The 21,326-nt window shown below is 45.6% G+C and overlaps 1 protein-coding gene and 1 pseudogene across 20 annotated transcripts in view; both read right to left on the reverse strand.

Annotated features, from left to right (window-relative positions):
* Window positions 1-21,326, reverse strand: part of HSPG2 (heparan sulfate proteoglycan 2) — a 936,289-nt gene that overhangs the window by 459,990 nt on the left and 454,973 nt on the right. For all 19 annotated transcript variants that reach the window (XM_086921606.1, XM_086921602.1, XM_086921600.1 and 16 more), the window contains one exon: window positions 17,491-17,540. In XM_086921606.1, coding sequence (XP_086777732.1) covers window positions 17,491-17,540 — 50 coding nt within the window. The remainder of the gene's footprint in view (window positions 1-17,490; window positions 17,541-21,326) is intronic.
* LOC147710872 (thiol S-methyltransferase TMT1B pseudogene) lies at window positions 11,366-11,895 on the reverse strand (annotated as a pseudogene). The gene has a single exon (XR_015295881.1). The product of XR_015295881.1 is annotated as a thiol S-methyltransferase TMT1B pseudogene (transcript).

The raw sequence follows: 21,326 nt of genomic DNA on the forward strand, positions 1-21,326 counted from the left end.
CTGAAACTCCCTTTGCAGACACCTACTTCTCACCAGTCAATGGTTCACTGAACATTGATATCATCCTCCACACCACACGCAGAGCCCAATGGAGAAATGCGTTCCTCACCTTACTCACCGTCTCCACCTCCAGGAATTTCGCGCATGGCCTAAAACTCTCCATCACACCATCCCAACTCTTCCCGGGCAGAACCACCATCACTATATACAATAACGGGACTATCCTAATTCAATCCACTGACAAGAACCTGGAACTACTAGACAACCTGTTCCCCACGTTCAAACAACACCTCGCCAATCATCGGACCCCCACTCATAGCACCCTCAGGCCTATCACCCGTGAATTCACAGCCCCCAAACACATCCCTTCTAACCTAGCTCAACCCCAAAACGACATGCACCTTCCCTCCACCCCCGGCACCTTAGACATTCACCCACCTAATGTAGCTACCTCGCACTCCTCATTTACAGACATAGATCCCTCACCCACACATTCCATCGGCACCCCCTCCCCCCCCACCAACTTCACCTTGTCCTCCTCTCATACCACACCCACTCCTGCCATCCCTGACACCACAGCCTCAAACCACATTCATTCTAGCCTAGCCCAGCCCCAAAACGACATGCACCTCTCCTTTACTCCCGACACCCTAGTCATTCACCCACCTACCGTAGCTACCCCACTCCCCTCAAGCACAGACATAGATCACTCCCCCTCTTACACCAACCACCTCACCCCTTCCCCCTACACACCAGCCCTCATCCCCGTTCCTCTCACCCCTGATACCACAGCTCCCACCCGCAACCCGCCTAACCTAGATCAGCATCAGACCGACACACACAAAGACAAACCCCACCCTTTATCCCCTCCCATTCTCAGCCCCCACTTCCACCCATTAACCAATCACACAGAACACACCACCTCCATCAACTCAACTCCACCCCCTCAAGAAAGAACCAACTACAATCCCACTTCCCCCCCCAGTCTCACCCCCCACTACCCAACCTCCACCCCCTTCACCACTAATAAGCGCCCATCCTCCACCCTGCACTCTCCGCCTACCACCAATATTCCCATCCACACCACCAACCTCTCCCCTATGTCATCCACGCCCGACCCTCCCATCCCCACCTCCAACACATTTCCCACACTGGACTACATTACGGCCTCCCTCCTCCAGCTCAAAGAAGACATGCACATCATCAAACAACAACTACTCTGTCTATCACACTCCAGTCACCCCTCACCCAACACCCTCCACCAGATCAAACAAGACATTCACATCATCAAACAATTTCTCAGCACACACCCCAGACACCCCTCACGCGCCTCCACCTTCACCTCCCCTCCCAGCTGGTCCTCCACCCGGGCGGCGAACTCTCGCTCTCGACTCCCACCGCACTGGACCTCAATCCCTGTTCACAACTGCGAAAACCGCCCCCATCGCTCCTGCAACCCTCTCTCGGACCTCGACACAATCACCCTCCTCCGCACCTACGACTCAGCTCCCCATAGCAACACACCCGACACTCTCACTGCCATTCCTACGATTCACTCCAATCCCCTCAGACCCTCCACACTGAACAACAGAATCGCTATCCATAGTAACCTGAGTAAAGTCCCCCTCGTTCTAGAACCCCCTTCCACCCTCGACACACCCCGTCTCAAATGCACTCTCCTCAACTGCAGATCAGCCGCTAGACACTCCTCCGCTATCGCCGATCTCATCCTAAAACTGGATCTTGACTTAATCATCATGACTGAAACATGGCTAACAGAATCTTCTACACCTATAATGGACATTCTGGTTCCCCCCAACTACCACATCACTAGACTTGACAGGTCTGGCAATAAAAAAGGTGGCGGAATCGCATGTATATACAGGAGCAACCTCTCTGTCTTCAAAATAACTTCCCCTTCCCTACCCTCCCCAACCTCCTGTGAATACATCTGCCTCGATATTATCAGTGAGGGCAAACAGATCTGCACTCTTCACAGCGTTTACCACCCACCCGGCGACAACCTTACCTTCTCCCAACAAATCATGGATATGATCTCAACCAACTCCGGGCGACAACTCACACAAATATACCTTGGTGAATTCAACCTCCACTGGAACGATCATAGTGATGCGGTGGTAAAAGGTCTGAAGAATTTCCTTAACGCCCTTGACCTCACTCAAATTTGCAACAGTCCAACACACGAGAAAGGCTCTATCCTCGACCTTATCATCTCCAAAGAGGCCTCTATCCAACTCGAATCTATCCAACCCTGTGACTGGTCAGACCATCATATTATCACATTCTTCATCAATGAAAAAGTTAAATTTAACCCTGTTCAATCCGCCAGGCCCAAAGTCTGGAAAAGAGACATGAAAAAACTAAACTCAAACTCTCTGCCCCCCAACAGCTGTAACTTACTGCTTCCTCCTATTGGCGTTAAGGACGTCCAATCCTTGTCTGATCACTATCTTAACACTATGACCGCAATAATCAATGAAGTCGCACCCTTGCAGCTAAAAAAAGCCTCCGCAAAAATTTCCAATCCCTGGTACGACGGGAGTCTCAATGACAATAGACGTGCCATGCGAATGGCAGAGCGCACCTGGAGATCAGCTCCCTCTGCACTGAACCTAAAAACCCTGAAGAAAAAGAGAAATGCCTACTTCAGGAAAATAAAACGCTCTAAATCAGACTTCTTCAGCCGTCAGCTCGACCAAGCCAAAAATCGTCCGAGAAAGCTGTTTGAGCTTATCCGAACACAATCCAAAGAACAACCCCAACCTCTCAACACTATGTGCGAAGCTCCCTCCTGCGAAGACTTCGCCTCGTTCTTTAACCAAAAAACTGACAACATAAAGAATGATCTCATGGACGCAAGCCTCTATCCCAAACCCCACTGCATAGCACCCTCGAAACCAAAAAACAATGCCACCTGGTCAACCTTTGTCACCTACACGGAAGAAGAAATTGGCAGACTGCTCAGCACTCTGAAACCATCCAATCACCTCACGGACCCCCTTCCTGCCAACGCTGTCAAAGTCCTTACCCCGTCGCTCCTTCCACTCTGGACTAAAATCATTAACAGCTCACTTCAGCAAGGGACCATTCCCGACTCCCTCAAAGTTGGACAAGTCACACCTTTGCTAAAGAAACCTACAGCCGACCCCTCTGACCTAAACAACTACCGTCCCATTACCAACATTCCGACTCTTGCCAAACTGCTGGAAAAATGCGCACAAATACAATTGACTAAACACATTACTCAGTTTGATCTCCTCAACTCTCATCAATCAGGCTTCCGAGCAAATCACAGTACTGAAACTGCTATGACTCACATAATTGACGACGCCCTTCAAATCCTAGATCATAACGATACCTGCCTCCTCATCCTCCTTGATCTCTCCTCCGCATTTGACACCGTCAAACATGAAAATTTACTCGAACTATTAAACACAAGAATGGGCCTATCTGGAACTGTGCTCAAATGGTTCACGTCCTTTCTGCATAACAGGTCGCAGAAATTCAAGAGCAACAACTTGATGTCCGCGCCAAGACCTGTATCGCTAGGCGTACCACAAGGATCCTGCCTATCCCCAACTTTGTTCAACCTAGTTATGGAACCTCTCACCACCTTGCTACAAGAATCCAATGTACACTTCCACATGTATGCTGATGACACCCAACTTTATCTCAAACTACAATCACCCAAAGACATCACGCTCTTGAACTCAACGATCAGAAGCACCCAATCCTGGCTGGCCGCTAATCATCTCAAACTCAATGCCCTTAAAACAGAGTTCCTTCTGATCTCACCTCCCGCGAAGATCACTACCGCACAAATATGGCTTAAAGACCTAACGGCACTCAATGTTCAACCCACCATCGTGAACTCAGCAAAATCTTTGGGCATAACACTTGACACCAATCTCAGCATGCAGGAACACATCAACAAAGCAACTAAGGGAGCGAACCACCAAATCAACACCCTTAGGAAACTTAAACCCTTCCTTCCAGCCAAAGACTTCCAAACTGCGGTACAATCACTAGTCATACCTCGAATAGAATACGGCAGCACCGCCCTCTGCGTTCTCCCCCTAGCTACTACGGCACCCATAAGAGCCTCTTTAAACGCTGCAGCGAGACTCATCACTGGATCAAAAAAACACTCACACATTTCCCCTGACTTCAAATCCCTGAACTGGCTGCCTTTTGAAGCCAGAATACACCTGAAAATCGCTTGTTTGACGCACAAGGCTGTCCACCTGAGCTCACCTTGATACCTCGCTCAGAAGCTAACGATTTCTGGAGGCTCCAGAAACACTAGAGGCACAAACAATCTTTTGCTAAAGCCTAAAAGATTCCGCAAGGAAAAAACCTATAAACGCTCTCTCAGGAATGGCTCCAAGGATTTGGAACTCACTCCCCCCTGAAACCAGGCTCATCCCCTCTACCACACTTTTCAAGAAAGAAGTAAAAGCGATCCTCATGGCTAAATACACCTGAACCACTACTGGGGATCAACTTCAAAGACTTGATACTGATCTGTACTACTTGTTCGAACCCTTTGCATTTTTGTATGACTTTGAAATTGAATTACTTGATTGTTTATGATATCACTACACTGTACTTTTAACACTATTGATGTATCTGTGTATATATGCTCCCCTCCTCTGTAAAGCGCTCTGATATCTGCGAAGATCTTGTTCGCGCTATATAAAACTTTCAAAATAAATAAATAAATGGCAGCTCAAGACTGCCAGGTTGAAGTTGTGAGCATGCAGAGTGAACAGCCACAGACACACTGTAAGGTACACGGACAGGAGGAGTGTCACATTTGCAAAGCTCTGCTGGTTTGTACTGCATGCGGGTCTCAAGAGAAGGAATAAAATAGATAGGTTTTAGAACAAAATTATGGTGTGGTAAAGTACACACTGAGCACCCAGAAAAAGACAAATCATAGAAAAACACTATCCCTATCCAGAGAGGCATCACCACCCCCTTGCAACCATTACCCAAACTAACCCATTTCAGAGGTACTCTACTGCGATCATGACAAGACCCAACTATGTGCATAAGGAAGCTTGAGGAGATCTTATTAGCAAAAAGGTAAGAGTTGGCTGAAGTTATTCAAATTAGAGACCATAGATTTTTATGCCAAACTTCTGGATCACAAGAGTCAAGCACTTCTCAGGAATTTCTCCACTGGGGTGATCAGAAAGGTGAGCTTGTTAAGCAGTCACGCCACAAATACAGATAGGATATGGGATGTCATGCTAAGCTACAACCCAAAGTTTATAAAAACATAAAATACAACTGCAGGTTGGGGGGGCGGTCGGTCTACCTCCTCATCTCCTTAAGAGAGATCGGTTCAAGAAATGTGGTGTGCTAAATCTTCAAGGTCCAAAAGCCAATGTGATGGGCATGGACCTGACACGAACACAGAAGAACAGAGCACTGGCATGGCCTGTTTAGGTCATCGGCACCATCCCATAGTATGGTCACAAAAAACAATAATGGTAGTTGAATACATTTATGGCTTTTATAAAAGAATGGATTGCCTTGTGACCAATCATGAGGGGGAGAAGGCCAAGACAATGAGTTTGAGGGGGATACATGAGAAAGTTAATGAATAGTGACTGAATTGGAGAGTGAAACTTCTCAAACACGTATTATTTACTACCTATGCTATGATCTGAACCCCCAGTCTTGAATACAGTGAATTCACGAAGTTTGGACCTTGTACTCCAGGGAATGTGGCTACAAATTTGAAGCATTTAAAAGTCTGCTGAATTATATAATGGAATGTATCCAAAGAGTTCCCTCACTGGCATGTTATGGGGTGCCAATTTCTGGAAGCACCCAAGGTGTTTTGCCCAATATGCCTTGTGAGTAGTGCTGAGGATTCAGAATTTACTGCAGGCATGATAAGGGTCACTTAGGGAGATGGTCAAAGCAATATATTCAGCACTAGCAACACATCCAACAATATGGCAGCCACAATCAATGGGTGCGCACCATGCTTGGAATTGCTGTGATTTAATTTAGGAGTGATCCGTGTTTGGGTAATGTTTCTAAGATATACCCTAGGTGTGTTATGGCTGCATTTACCCCACAAATATCAGCAAATTGAATTGTAATTAAAAGAAGAGGGTTATTTAAAACTTTTAAACTGTGACTGAGAAATCTATCAGAGTTGCTATGGCAGGAAAAGCACAGAACAGCAAGTTTGCTACATGTGGGAAGGTTAAAGAAATGTGTTTTTGCACATTCAAACATAGCGTCCCTTTTTCAACCTCAACTTGGCACAAAGCGGAGGTAATTTAGCAAAACTATCACACGGCGCTCCTAAAAGTACTCCTCCTGTGGTTTTAACTGGGCTATCAGAAAGCCCTTTACATCTGTCTACTGGAATACGAGAACTGAAGCTGCAACTTATTCAGAGCATGGCTTTTACAGCTAGCAACCAAGATACTTATATTTGATCATGTTTCAGTGGCAAGGCATTCCTTTGCTTTGCTCCCCTGTAAAAAACTCAACATTCAATTTAAGGTGTGCTGTTTGATACACAGGTTTTGTACAATACCACCCAGAAGTGAATCGCTTTTTCAGTTACGCACCATATTCAGATCAGAACTCTTACGACTATCTTTGTTGCTTCTCCAGATTCTCAAGTTTTATTAGGAACATCTTGGTGAAAGATCTTTTAAAGTTCTATGTCTGTCTCTTTGGAACACTCGCCCCTAAAAATGACAAAAGTATTACACATGCCTTATTTTGTCGACATCTGAAGGCTTATGTGACAACCTTTCTTCTGTCCCCAGTTGTCTTAACTCCTGGATGCCTTTGGATGTAAGTGTGCATGATAAATAAGAATACATGGTAATAAAAATGAGCATAGGAGAAAGGATGAGGCAAAGGGGCACTGTGAAGGTAAAACATAGCGGTAAGCATCTGAAAGTTTCCCTAAGGAACCTTAAGCACCACTGGAAGAAGTCATGAGCCACACTTGTCAAAGCCTGCTGGTGAGGATTCTGTAGTCCATAAAAGTCAAACACTTTGGAAGAATAGAATTCCAAAGAACACAAAAAGCACAACCCTTAGAGTCCATCAGACAGAAAAAAGTAAACTTTGGCAACCATGCCAGCTAAGTTACGTGGTTGAGCGGAAGCCACATTACAGGCAATCAAGGATAGGGCTGGAAATAAAAAAACATTAACATTTATTTCTTCATCTGTTTCAAAAGGACATGCTCTGAAGGAATTGGAGCACTATACAACATTCAATTTTACATAAATACAGCAGCACATGGTGCAAAAAAATTAGAATTTTTATTTTAAGGATGATTTTGAGTGTCAGGACTTTTGACTCTAGGCGACCATGTTCTCACATCATATGCTAAAAACAATCAGTGATGAGGCCCTGGTTTAGCAGCATCGCACTTGTTTACAAATGTAGTGGACAAAAGTTTTATTTTATGGGTATCAATGCACCAGTTGTAGCTGAGGGAAGGCTCAAGCACAGAACTCAGAAGCTAAAGCCTTAGGATATTTCACTGGCTTAATACTGGGCTTACCAATCATTTAATACCAAGCATATGTAAAGGAAGGAAGGGGTTGAGGGAAAGCTTTGTACATACATCTGCACCAGGGAGGGAAAGGCTTTTCTGAAGCCTTTGGTCAATCTACAGATGGTCAATATCTTTGTACTCTGGCACAAACGTGTGGAGTTCAGTGCCCCCATACATATGAACAAACTACTGACCTAATTTGCCTCAAATATGACCATGGAGGGCAATACCTTTCCACAATGTATGAACAGGTCTGGCAGATGCGGATTCTTGGGTATGCCTAGATGTCACGAACGCTGCCCGGAATGGTACACAAGCATGCCCAGGTCAATGTCAGACATGACCATCACAGCACTGTCAATGGAGTGGAAAGACATTACAGAAAGAGTAATAAGGCTTTACATCAGAACAACTGGAGATTACTCCGAACCAACATAGCAAACCATGAGGTGTTCCAGTAAGTTCAGAAATCCTTCAAAGGGACACAGCGGTGAGAGTGGTCATCACTGTGCAAAAATAAGACAAGACACAAACAGAACTTCCATCAGAGCAGGGGACATGATAAGAATGATTCTGTGTTGTTAGCCATGACATAGGAAACTCCTACTTGGACTAGAACGTGCCTTCGGAAATTCTTAATTGCCCTAACCCAGGTGGATGAAACCCTTTAAATAACCTTTTAACCTTACAGGGAATAAATAGAAAACTAGAACCACGAACAATGTGCAGAGCTCCACCATCCCTGGTATATTGGGCAAAGTGCCACACCCACTGGAACCAGTGTCAGAGCAATAACTTTCATTTAAGCAAATAATCAGGTGCCAATCCCTCCCCTACAAAGCTGCCCTCATCCATGAAGAGGGAAGACAAGGTTGCTGGATGATGCAGTCCTATATCTGTAATTTGCGGGAGTCACAGTTTTACAGGAATTGTCACTTCCACAAAATACAATTCTAGTTTTCCAAGACCTCCATTCGCCACGAGAACTATCTTGAGGACCCTCTCAGCTGCATCTCATGGGGATAATTTCCCATTTCATTTGGATTATTATGCCTCCTTACTAGTGGCACTACGTCTATATTGATAGGCTGCTACACTACACTAGCACTCACAGCATATCAACCTTGGTCCTGAAGAAGCACTTGGGATCTCCTCCTGAGACCGTCTATTGCGCGAAACATTCTGACCAACATGCCAACTAGGAATATGCGTTTTGTCTAGCTACCGAGGGCCATTATGCCCCTCTGGCAGCACAGCCTTTTGGTTTTTTACTAACCACAGAGGGGTTACTTTCTATTAAATTTGCCGGCTACTTCTTCAGCCACCTTTTAACCTTACATTAGGACACCCCTGCCACTCACGCCCGCACGCTCCTTTATGGTTTTATCTCAAAAAGATGTCAAACAAAGTGACACTTTGGGAGGACCCATAGGGCATTGCAGCGACAGCCCGACGAGGAGCACTGCCCAATGATGAAGCATGACATCCTTCGGGGTGTGTAAGAGCAGCAAGACTAGGACACACGGTCCCCAGACACTATAATTTGAGGACTACTACAGTTTTCTCTCTCTCTCCCACATCCTACCTCTCTTTTACAGGAACTGTGACTCCTGCAAAATATAATTCTAGTTTTCAGGAGCACGAGATACTGGACCTACATTTAGCTCCTTGTCACCCCTCCCCCTTATCCTTGTGCAGTCCTATAGCTACCTAACCAGGTCTTCATGAGCCCCAAAGGCAGTAGCCTAAAAGCTAAGGCACTAAGACCGTGTCAAGTTGAAACAGTCACAATGCCACTTAGGAAATCGGCCCAAAGATGAATGCACAGCCTCAAAGCTATCAAAACCAGGACAGGCAATTTGGGCTGCAGCTTGATCCAGCACCACAAATAATTCAGAGCCCCACCAATAGGTTTCTTGTGGTTACCACAGGCAGCAACTTATTGTAATATCTGATGGACTCCTCAGCGAAGGCTCAATGAAGGGATGTGAGAGAGAAGACAACGCTCCTCTTAATAGGATCCTGGCATGCAATGAAGCTTCCACAAGAGTGACATCCGGTTGGGGTTTCAAAGTAAGGCCAGATGACACAATAGGACACGAATTCTAAGAAAGCTGGTGGAGCCTGGTACTAAGAGGGCACTGAAAGGAAGGAAAAACCAACATGAAGAAACTAATCAGTTCAGTTCATGAAGCTTTATTCGGTTCATAGTAAAATGACCATAAAAGCACAGCCAACAGGCAGCAGAGTTAAACAAGCATTTACAATGCAATGGTTTTGCCTTTGTTAAAGTTAGAGCTATTGGCATTGCTCTTGACATTATTTTTATTTATGTTTTTTTAACATAAATAAATGGCATTGTCATTTACAATGCCAATAGCTTAATCTCTCGCAAATGCCACACACAAACACCCACACAGAGCCCCCCCACACACACACAGAGCCCCCCCCAAACACACACCCACACAGAGCCCCACACACACACACCCACACAGAGCCCCCCACACACACAGCTACACAGAGCCCCCCCACACACAAAGCCACACAGAGCCCCCCACACACTGCAAGCCCCCACACACACTGCGAGCCCCCACACATTGCAGGCAACAGAGGCACGTAAACATCTCTTAGGCGTAAGGCATTCTGAATCATAATTTGAGTAAGCTGAGGTGGGGTTGCTTTTGGAGAATTGTATGCTAGGAATGTCATTCTATTGTAGAAGACCAAGGCAAAAAAAAGTAGAAATAATATTTCAACAACAATAGAAAATGTAAGGGAAATATATTTGGAGTTTCAAGATCATAGTGCTGACCTATAGAGAGAATATTTCAACTAGGAAGTTAAGCTACTTTGTTTAAGGATATCCAATTCCCTAAATTAACACGTTAGAAAATACTGGAATAAATAAAGGAAAATCTGCAGAGCTAGTTGGTTTTCCGGAAAAGATATACTAGTTATTAGAGGAATAATGAGTTACTGTAGTTCAAGAAGTTATAAACACAATTTGTCTCTCTCTATGTGTATCTATCTATATATATATATTTTTTGAGAGAGAGAGATATATTTTGTATTACTAGCATCATAAAAGTATGTTTGGCATCGACTTACTAAAATGTGGAGAAGCGTACAGTCAAGTACACAAAATCGTAGGTTTACACTGATACAAATGACACAAGTCGAGTTGTGCACGTGAAGTGCAGTGTTTTCAAAAGTGTGCTTTGCGACATTCCTAACAAAAAGATAAAGATCTGCCTCAGCAAGAGGGTGGGTGTTGCCCAGGATCCTACATAGAGGTGCCTGTTGCCTACAAAGCCTGGATCATTTCTCGCCTCCTACATGCATTATTTTTATGATTTTTCAGTGATTCCAAGTTTTCCATACATGCTATAAAGCATAGACTGCATAAAATGCGGAACATGGAATTGTTTAGGAAAGGGGTAGAGGGTCAAACAATGGAATGGAATTCCTATAAACGACCCTTCGCTTGGGTAAGTAAAGCCATAGGCTGGCAGATAAAGTCTCTGTAAATTTTAACCTTTATGAATGTGCAATCCTACAAGTTTAGAAAGTGCACACGTTCTATTGGCTAAAATATGTAATTTGTGAACAAGTAATAATCTCAGCTTTGACATAATTCATGTGAAGTGTGGGTCAGGAAACCAGTGCCATTTGCCCAATATATAGGTCGTAGCTATTGCTTTGCCGAGTTTTCCCTTGTAATCTGCGCTTCGAAATAGTGACTCAGAGAAAGTGAAAGTCAGCTGCCATATTAAACTTGTACATCTCAAAATAGCACTACAGAATACTCACCGGTCTGAGGACTCGCACTACCTCCTTGAGGACCCCCTCCACGTTCCGCACCGAACACAGCACCAGCGTGCAGACATCAGCATCCGCGGAGCCGCTGGCCACCGCCGACATGTCTTCCCCAGACGCCACGAGGAAGCGCGTGAACCGGACGTGGTCATTTTCTGCAACGCTCTTGCCCAGGAAGCGCTCGAAGTCTGGGTTCGGATCCGTGCACGTGACTCGGCATCCTGGCGGGAAAAACTGGAAATTTGTTCCCGTTCCGCTTCCGACCTCCAAAATGTTGAGCTTCCCCCCGGGGCCGGCGAAGTCTAGCATATTGGTGAAAAGAGTCTTCTTGAAGGAATGCATCTTCCGGTTGTAGACGTGGCTAAATGTGGCCAACACGTACGGAAACATCTTATTGGCTAGTGGCTGCCATACTCCTAAGAGAGCCAAGAGGTGCACTGGCAGGGTCAGCAGCATGATGCCCCCCTGAAGGGTGGCTATGAGAAGGCCCATGTTCGGAGCCGAGGGCGCCGCCGCCTAGGAGGTCTGCGCTCTCGAGCTGATGCGTGTCTGAGCTGTGCTGGATTTACTTCGTAGGAATAATGCACACCATATGCACAGATGAGTCCACATTCAGGTTACCGGTATGTTTTTCGTTACAAACAAGGGTGTTTCCATAGCACACAAAGCTGGAATTAATAGTATATATTTTGTACACGATAAATAGATCGCCCGTCATGTCCAGAATTATTCCTTTATGCAAGGAAATGTAATTAATTAATTTGTTTTTTTATAAAGAAGTAACGAATAAATAAATATTTGCTACAAGTCGATGCTCTAGAGTTTGTACAAGTTTCGCCTGGTGTGCTAGAAAATTAATCTAAAACAAATTCTTTCAAAGGCTGTGTCCTGAATGGATACACTTGCAATAATGTTTAGATCTACATAAGTAATTCTTCATTTTGCACAGTGACGCGTTTGTTTTTTCTGAGAGTGGAAATATTCAGAGTAACAGCTAAACCTCCTGGATTTTGTATAGTACTGACCTGTAAGGATGTGAGTTTGGAAGCTGAGCGGTCACGTACGGTCACTTTACCCCTGAAAAAGGGCAACTGCTCATCAAATAGGGTAGTCTGGGGCTCCAAGAATGGCCACTTTCAAAGTCAAGAATCACAAAGGATTAGCCGGGACAAAGGGAACACGTGGATGCTTTATTCAGCCTGGTTCAGGGGGTGACAGGTCTCAAAGAGAAGCAAAACAGGAACCGGGCTCGGAAGGGCACAACATTCCAAGACGACATTTCAAACACTCTTGAAGGAAGCATGGGGTGCAAAGAGTGGGGCTTCAGCAGACAGATGCAGCGTTCACCGGGCTGTCCTTATACTGCATTATCTTTTGGCATTGTTAAAGGGCTGGAACTTTGTAGCCAGGATTAGATTTCTCCCGGGTTGACCGTATAAATACATTGCCACTTTTGGGCTTATGATGGTTTCGGATGGGGGAGGGGCGTTGCAGCCAGGCCCCATATAATACACTAGTACGTTTTTGGGGCAGTTTAAAGGGTTGGAGGATTCAACAGGATGTGCCGAGAATTCACTGGGCTCTAATGTTTGGGGTTTCTGCACTGAGATAGCAGCCATGCCTCGGGTGACTTTAGAACATACTATTTTTTACCTTAAACACAAAGGCCCAAGGAACACACTGATGCAAACCCACACCAAGCGTCCTTACCACGGTATATCTTTCTGATAAGCCCGTTACCCAATGTCCACCTTCTAGAAACTACAGACTTGCAAAAGTGCAAAGATAATTTCATTTTTATGAGAAAGTGTAGCACTCGAGGCATGTTCCGTGGAAGAAAATGTGTATTTAAATGTAAGTTTCCAGATCCTAATACAAGAAATGAACTAGATGTGGCCCTAAAGTAAAATGAAAACTCTGCGAATTAGAAAAAAGTTTGTTCTAGCCAATGTTCTTCTTATCCCTGTGACCATCTGCCCTTAACAACCTCATGCTAATTACGTGCTGGCTCACACCTCTGAGGCTCCTGGGTGAGCTGCTGCCATTTCAAAGGGTTCAGGGTTTGACACATTTACAATGACCTCCGGTAGTGCCCGAGTGCCTTTGATATGACAACTCCGCCCTCCTTTGATAAGCATCAACACCGAAAACTACCCCATTGTCTGTTGGGGGGGGGGGGGGGAGGGGGGGGGGGACTCTTCCAGTCCACCAAGAAAGTCTCCCTTCTGTGCCTCACAGGAAAACATGTGTTAAAACAGTACATTCAATCACTTCTGCATGCAGTATTGTACAACATGAAAAGTATTTCCACAAGTTTGAATAGTATGCCCCTATATTGTACCCCATGTGGCCTATGTCCACATGATTATATAGGAGAAGCCCGTCCCCCCTTAAGTTGTTCTGTGTGACCCTCAAGTGCGTAGACTTGTGCAGGGGCCTTCGCGCGCACTCCTTGTCACTGTATAATCCTCCCGAGCATGCTGGTACAGTGTGAGCTGCTTCTGGCTTGCAGGATTCTACGGAGCTGGCCTCGTGTTCTCATGACTGTGCCAGGGGAGCCTCACGTCACTAGATTGGTACAGTATGAACCTCACAGTCCTGGAATCTCACAGCGTGAGCCTTCTCCACGGGACTGGACAGAGTGTACAATGTGAGCGCCTAGACATAAAACGTGTACTGTGTGAGCCCGCTGTCCTTACCATCGTCCGGCAAGAGGCCCACGTCTCTAAGAATGGACGTTAAGAGCGAGTAGCGAGGCCGTGTCTAAGGGTGTTCCGTACGAGCCTCACATCCACGGGTGTGTGCACTAAGGTGTGTCCAGGGTGCCAGAAAAAGGAATCCGCTTAATATCGTGCACTGTAGTACATTTACTTTTCGAGGTGAGATGACAACTAGATGTTGTTCAGCTGCGTCTGCAGGAGGGTCCCCGTCCCTCTGCAGGCCTCGGAGGAAGGAAGGGTCACTGGGAGTTCATAGCAGACAAAAGAGCGGCCGGATCACAGCGCGTCCCCACATTAGCATTCTGGCCTTTGATTCCAACTGGCCCAACAAGCGCCCGTACAAAACACCAAAGCCTCAGTGAGAGCTCAGCCCCCGGATTAAGATGTCGCGATGTGTGCCTGGCATGAAGATGCATGTCAAACAAGGAACAATGGCTGACCTGTGCCTACAGTACCGTGCCCGCCCTGCCCACGTCAGGCCTGCAGCAGGTTTGCGCTCTCAGGGGGAGTGTCAGACAGACTCTTAGTGATTTGCGCCCACAAATCGAAAGCACTAATGACGTCATTTCTGCTCCTGCTAATATTGGAAACCAAGACCAAGATATTAACTTATTGTTATATCTTGGAGAGCGCTCCGAACCTGGCCAGCAGAACGGTTCCAATACAAAGCACTCAAACCTCATTGAAACAGTACGTTCCCAGAGACGGCATTTTAGGTCAAACTAGAGATAACTCCCAGTTTTATCATCCTCATAAAAACATGGTTAGGGCTAAAGGTATTTAAAAGCACGAGGAATAGTTGGGTCATTTACTCTCTCCTCATTTCTCACCCACACTCGTCCTCCGATTTTGATAAAAAAGTTTCCGTGGGACCGAACAAAGACTTTTATGGGCGGGTAAAGAGTATGTTTGCCACTGATGGATTGACCTACATTCCGCGATGAGGTGCCCGTTTACAAGTGACAGCTCAGCTTTGTCCCGAGAGCGTTCTGGGAGAAGCAGCTCTCTCTGAAAAACAAGCAGTAGAATGGCGCAGGCTGCTTAGCCCCAGCAAACAAAGCACTCACCAAAACAGAAGCCTTTTCGGTGACTCGTCCATGTCGGACCAGATTCAGGGGCGTTCCCGAGAACAGGCTTTCGGCTGACGTAGCCAAAAGCCAAAAATTCTCGGGAACGCCCCCGAATCTGGTCCGAGATTGACGGACGGAGCCCTCTCCCAATGGCTAGCCTCATTTATGGAGCTAGCCAATGGGAGGAGGGGGCGTATTCCCGACCCCACACAGACACATCAAAAGGTTTTTTGGCGCATGCGTACTTCGTACGCATCGCCAGTCAAAACCTAAAAAGTACAACATGAATAAAAACTCATACTTTTTCTAAAAGCCATAGATTTACATATAAAACTGGCAGTATAAAAACATATGTCTGGGTGGTCCAAATTATACAACAAACACATAGCATCCTCCACATTTAAGACTCCATACTTAAGAAATATTGGTTTTAAATAGGAGATCCTAACATTCCGAAATAGGGGGCAGATGAGCAAAAAGTGCATTGTGCTTTGCTTGGAGTGTCCGTCACAGGGACACGGACCCACAGGTGGCTTTTAAGGATGTCAACTCTTAATCTGGTCAGTACAAACCTATGCGGTGGCCTGGTTACTACGTTCAGATAACGCTGGAATCCCTCGACAGCAATATATTTATTGTAAATTTTAACAGTAGCGAGGGTGTTGGTTATTACTGAACGTTTAAGAGCTTTATGTGACAAAGGTTTTTTTAAGATCCTGTTTCGCAAGACCTCTAGGGGGACAGTTTTCTAACAGCAAATTGATGTCAAAGATACTTTTATAACAATCAACAACATATTTAAGCCACGGTATCTGCATACAGTTGTCTAATCCAAGGCAGTCTCTAATTATAAGTTGGTTGAGCTCGGTCTCTTCCTTAAGCCAAATTGCTCGGTAAAGCAATAGAGACCTAAGTGAGGCGAGCTCAGTCAGGTGAAAAACCCCTGCCTCTCTATGGATCAACTCTGTTGGAGCAGATTTGGGCAGGCACAATAATTTCTTAAGAAAGTTATTTTCTTCTATCTGGAGACAATCAGTTTTGCAGTAACCCCAAAGCCCCGCCCCGTAGAGGGCAATGGATACACTGCGTGCCTTGTAGATTTCCAGCATATCCTTGATTCGCCTATCCCCCAGCTTAGACGCAAATTTGAAAATGCCATAAGAGCTTTTGCTCATTTTGGTTCGAACATTCGTTAATTCATGCCCCCAACTACCATCACTAGTAAAAGTAACCCCCAGGTAGCAAAAACTATTCACATTCTGCAATTTAACCCCTTCTATAAAAAAGGAGTGATTTCTGCCCGCTTTAGTCCCACAAGTCATTGTATGAGTTTTATTCTTGTTGATCAGCAGTCTCCTGCTCCCAATAAATTCAGTAAACTTGTCCATCAGACGCTGCAGACCAATGGGTGTCCGGGACAAGAGCACCGCGTCGTCTGCATATAGCAGAACTGGGACACTATCCCCTGCAACCTGTGGAGCTTAGAAACTAATCAACGAAGCAGTGACCAGCTAAACCTTTCAAAGGGACTTGAGAATAAAGGTATAAGTACTACAGATCCTATGATAAAACACATTCTCATTCGACACTCTGTAGGGAGAGGAAGTAGGTGACTGATTTCTGGCAGGAGCGGTAGTAGTTTGATGAGTCTGGACTTCAATATTGACCTATTGTCTGCTAGCCAAAAATGTTATATCACTATCTGATATAGAGGTTAGTTTGGAGTTCGGGAAATTGGACATACAACTATGAAAGAAATATTATATGGTCTAATTCTAACAGCATTAGCGACTTGGATTTAAAAACTTACCAGCAATTTAGTTAAACTAATTAGGATAGGGATTTGTTAGGTTTTGTTTTAGTTATTACAACATTTGATGCTTCACTAGGAAGTCTGCTTTTACAACTAGTAGTTCCAAAAGGGCCAATGGATGTTATTTAATGCCCATTTGTAAAAGACAACCCAGAGGATTCATGACATCCTGGGTATAACTAACCTGATTTACCTGTAAAGAAGTTTCCACTAATCGGTCTATGCTGCAAGAAAACAAATGAGGGATGAGGGGACTAAAGAAATGGAGAGCATAGCAGTGCACTGGAGGTACATGCATCAACAACAAGCAATCTTTGTTTAGAATATTATAGAAGCATTTCAGAGCCACAGCAGAAGATGGCTGCAATTCCCCCTGGGTGTGAAGAGCCAGACAACAGCATTCTGGTGACCCTGAATATACCACAAGCCTGCACAAAAAACGAAAACATTTTGAGCTGAGCTTTATACAAAGACAGTGGTCAAATACATTGAAAATCTTACGTGTGCAGACTTGTCCACGGGAAGGATCACCGACATAGCCTGGTGCACACCTGTGAATAAAAACACACGAGGTCAGAAACTGTACACATCAAGACTCTTACCACCACCACACCTACAAAAAGAACATGGCTCTACAAATTACAAGCAAGACAGGAAACACTTCCAAGACACAGCCAGAAAAATCTGCAGACCCCAAGAGTACAAACAAGCCAATACTTTGGTGAGATAGCTGGATCTCCTATTCTGCCATTATATAATAAAATCTCAAATTACACTTTGTGGCTGACCCATAGTTCAACAGATGTCGTTTTGGAACGCAAGAAAAACAGCCTCAGAAAAATAATTAATAATCAAGGGGAGCCTTGTCCCACCAAATTTCATGGTTTGGTGCCTGAAGGAAAAGGAAATCTGCCAAAGGCCAGTAAGTCAGGAAGTTATCTGATCCCTTAAGCCATGGATTTAAAGAGTGTAAATGGAAAAAACAAAGATTGATAGCGCAGGGTCATAGTGGCAAACAAATACATTGTAGAGGAAGACTACCTGGCATGCAACAGAGGAAAACACTGACCCACAGGGAATCGCATGTTTAGAAGTCTGAGGTGTTAGCAACTATGTAGAGCTTGCACGAAAGCTATTCATAGATGTCAGTTAAAAAAGACATGCTCAGCCTGGCTTTCTTCTTCGGACCCCTGATAGTGGACTTTGTTACCATCGCTCTCATGGGTCAAGAATGTAACAAAGAATGACGCAAACAGCTTTGTAGAGCTCCATTTACTACATGTAATTTCCATGACTTGCCCTGCCTACTCAGCTGTAAGGAGACTGCTGATGGGCTAAGGGTGTGACAGGTGATCAACACCGATGTCATCTGAGTGTCAAAAGGTGTGTGATGCTGCTTCTGCTACCAACAGTGGCGGCAGGCATGGTTCGCAGGTGGAGAGGAGAGCGGGACGGGTAGGGGGTTTGGGCTGCACATATTTTTTTTTAAAGACATTAAAAAACTAAATAAATAAATGTACCTTTGTGCCGGGACCTGCGTCTCCGCTTCTCCTCTTCTCCGTCTCTGATGGAAACACAGCCAGGCCCGACTGACCAATGACCAATCACAACGCTGCAATGCAGCATTGTGATTAGTTTTGAGCGTCCTGGTCAGACGCTAAACCAGGCAATGGGGGCCTGGGTATGTTCTCCACGCAGGCTGTAATGCAGCCTGCATGGAGAACAGGGAAAGTGCGCAAGACTGGTTTGGGTGGACCGAGAGGGCTGACCAAACAGTCTTCGTGCACTTAGGAGTGGGAAACAGCCCCGCCCAACCGCCCGCAAAGCAGCACGAAGCATAAAATGATAATAACTTGAAGTTATTATCATTTTATGCTTCTTCCACGCACTGCTTAAAAGCAGTGGAGCGACGCCACTGGCCATCAATAGCATTCTGGCAAACTGATGTTCATGAAGCCATCAAGAAAGTGAGGCCATCAAGAAGAATCAGCAGGACCACAGGAGAGAATCAAGTTCCTAGACGGACAAGTTCCTCACCTTTGGTAACATCTTATCTGGTAGAGACTTTCGAGCTGCAGATTCCTTACCTTAGAATTGTCCACAAGCGTCACAATGGATACAGAAAATTGTGAGCAGTACCCCTGCGCGCCAGTAGGTGGCGTCACATTTCTCCGCATGGCACCATCAGTGTCATCCGTGCCAGATGAAACGTGTGTGATGCCTATATAGATGCCACCCCAGCATGCTGACGTCCGTTACTTTTCACAAATTTCCGTGCTAGGAGTGCAGAGCCATGAAAAACAGTGACCAATGGTGTTGAAAATTAGGACGCTGAAAGGGGAAAGCGCTGTACCTAGAAATATGTTCACAGAGCAGGGAAGATGAGCGCGCCGGTAAGGAATTTGCGGCTAGATAGAGTCTTTACCAGATAAGAGGTTACCAAAGGTAAGTAACTTGTTCATTTGACAGGAGACTACTAGGATTCCTTACCTTGGAATAGATACCAAAGCAAACCCTCCTCCGAGGTGTGGGTCTGCAAAACAATTTCATACCAAACAGTCCTGCAGGACTGATCGGGCAAAGTACCTATCCCGACGGACCTAAATGTCCGGCCAGTAATGTTTTGTGAACAGATGTAAGGATGTCCACGTTACTGCCTGCCAGATGACCAAGACTGCCACTGCTAACGCAGTGAACGTAGCCTTGGCTCTGGTGAAATGAGCATGCAAGCTCTGAGGGGACTGTTTCTTGGCCAATGCGTAGAGGACTTTAATGCAGAGAATGATCCATCGGGAGATGGTCCACTTCTGCACAGCCTTCCACTTCTTCAACTCTTCATGGGGTGTGTCGGAGTGATCGTCCACCCAGAGCTCTTTCATGTGGTTAAGGTAGAATGGCAATGTTCTTTTTGGGTCCAGTTGGTGAAGTCACTCCTCTTCTGTAGAGGGATGCGGTGGAGCACAAAAGTAGGCAGAGTGATGGACTGGCCTACATGGAAGGGAGTGAAGACTTTCGACAGAAAGGAAGCTCTTGTCCGTAGAAACAGTTTCTCTGGGTAGATTCAGGTATGGAGGCTTGGATGTCAAAGCATGAAGTGCACTGACCCTCCAGGCAGATGTTCTTGTCACCAGGAAGGCAGTCTTAAGGAGCCTGAGAGGACAGTTGTGCAAGGGCTCAAAGAGTGCATATCAGGAATGTCAGGATAAGATTAAAGTCCAACTGAGGCATGGCAAAGGGAGAAGGGGGAAATATAGGTTGTAAATCTTTCAAGAACCTGTGTACAATATGTGACGTGAAGATGGATGGCTGGTCAGACAACCGTAGAGAGGCTGAGATAGCGCAAAGATTACCCTTTAAGGTGCCCAGAGCAGAGCCCTGCAGGGCAAAAGAAAGAATAAAGGGAAGAACCTGAGAAAGTAAGGTAGAAAGGGGGCCAACCTTTTCAGCACACAATGCCACAAACTAGCCCAAATAGCAGGCATATACTGCTCTGGTGGAGGGACGCATGGCTCCAAGAATAGCATCACATACTTCGGGCAGAAGGTCTAAGGCTGTCAACTGTCACTGCACAATCTCCACTCAAGAAGGCGGGGTATAAACAGGTTTGGGTGGAGAACCCTCCCCTGCTGCTGCAACAGAAGATCCTCCCGAAGGGGCAGCCTGATCGCAGGACCTTTGGCCATGCTCCACAGCTCAGGACCCCAAACTCTACATGCCGAGTCCAGTATAACTTGAGCCCGGTCATTCCTGATCTTCTTGACAACTCAGGGCAGGAGTGGTATGGGAGGAGTACAGGAGGCATGAGCTCGACTCTAGATGAGAAGCGTCTCCGAGTGAGAGCTGACTTGGAAACTCCAGCGCATAGAACTGCTGACATTGCGCATTCTCAACAGTGCTAAGCTGTGCTTCCAATTGACAATTGGTTACATCCCATAGGGCACACTTTTATGATTCCCATATGCACGGATTTCACATAAAACTTCGTACGGGGTTTCAAAAAGTTCTTTTATTCATATACTTATATGAAGAAATTAGCCTAATTTATTTCGTACCAGTATATACATTTCATTTTATCAAGAGCTCCATCTGCTCCAATGCATTTCGGGCATTTGCCATTCGTCTGGGAGCATGTCTGTAATGTGAAACATGATGAACATAGCATTCTCAACAGTGGCATTCAGATGTAACCAAGACTCTCCCCAATGTTGAAAGAGACCTTCCACCAAGGAACCCACCAGGTGTTGAGCCACCAGTGATATGCCCTGACGTTCCAGTCATGTCCAGAGACATGACAAAGGGTCCACAACACCACCCCCCCTGCTTGATGCAGTTCCACA

This window comes from Lissotriton vulgaris, chromosome 5, assembly GCF_964263255.1.
Source record: "Lissotriton vulgaris chromosome 5, aLisVul1.2, whole genome shotgun sequence".
Taxonomy (NCBI): Eukaryota; Metazoa; Chordata; class Amphibia; order Caudata; family Salamandridae; genus Lissotriton; species Lissotriton vulgaris.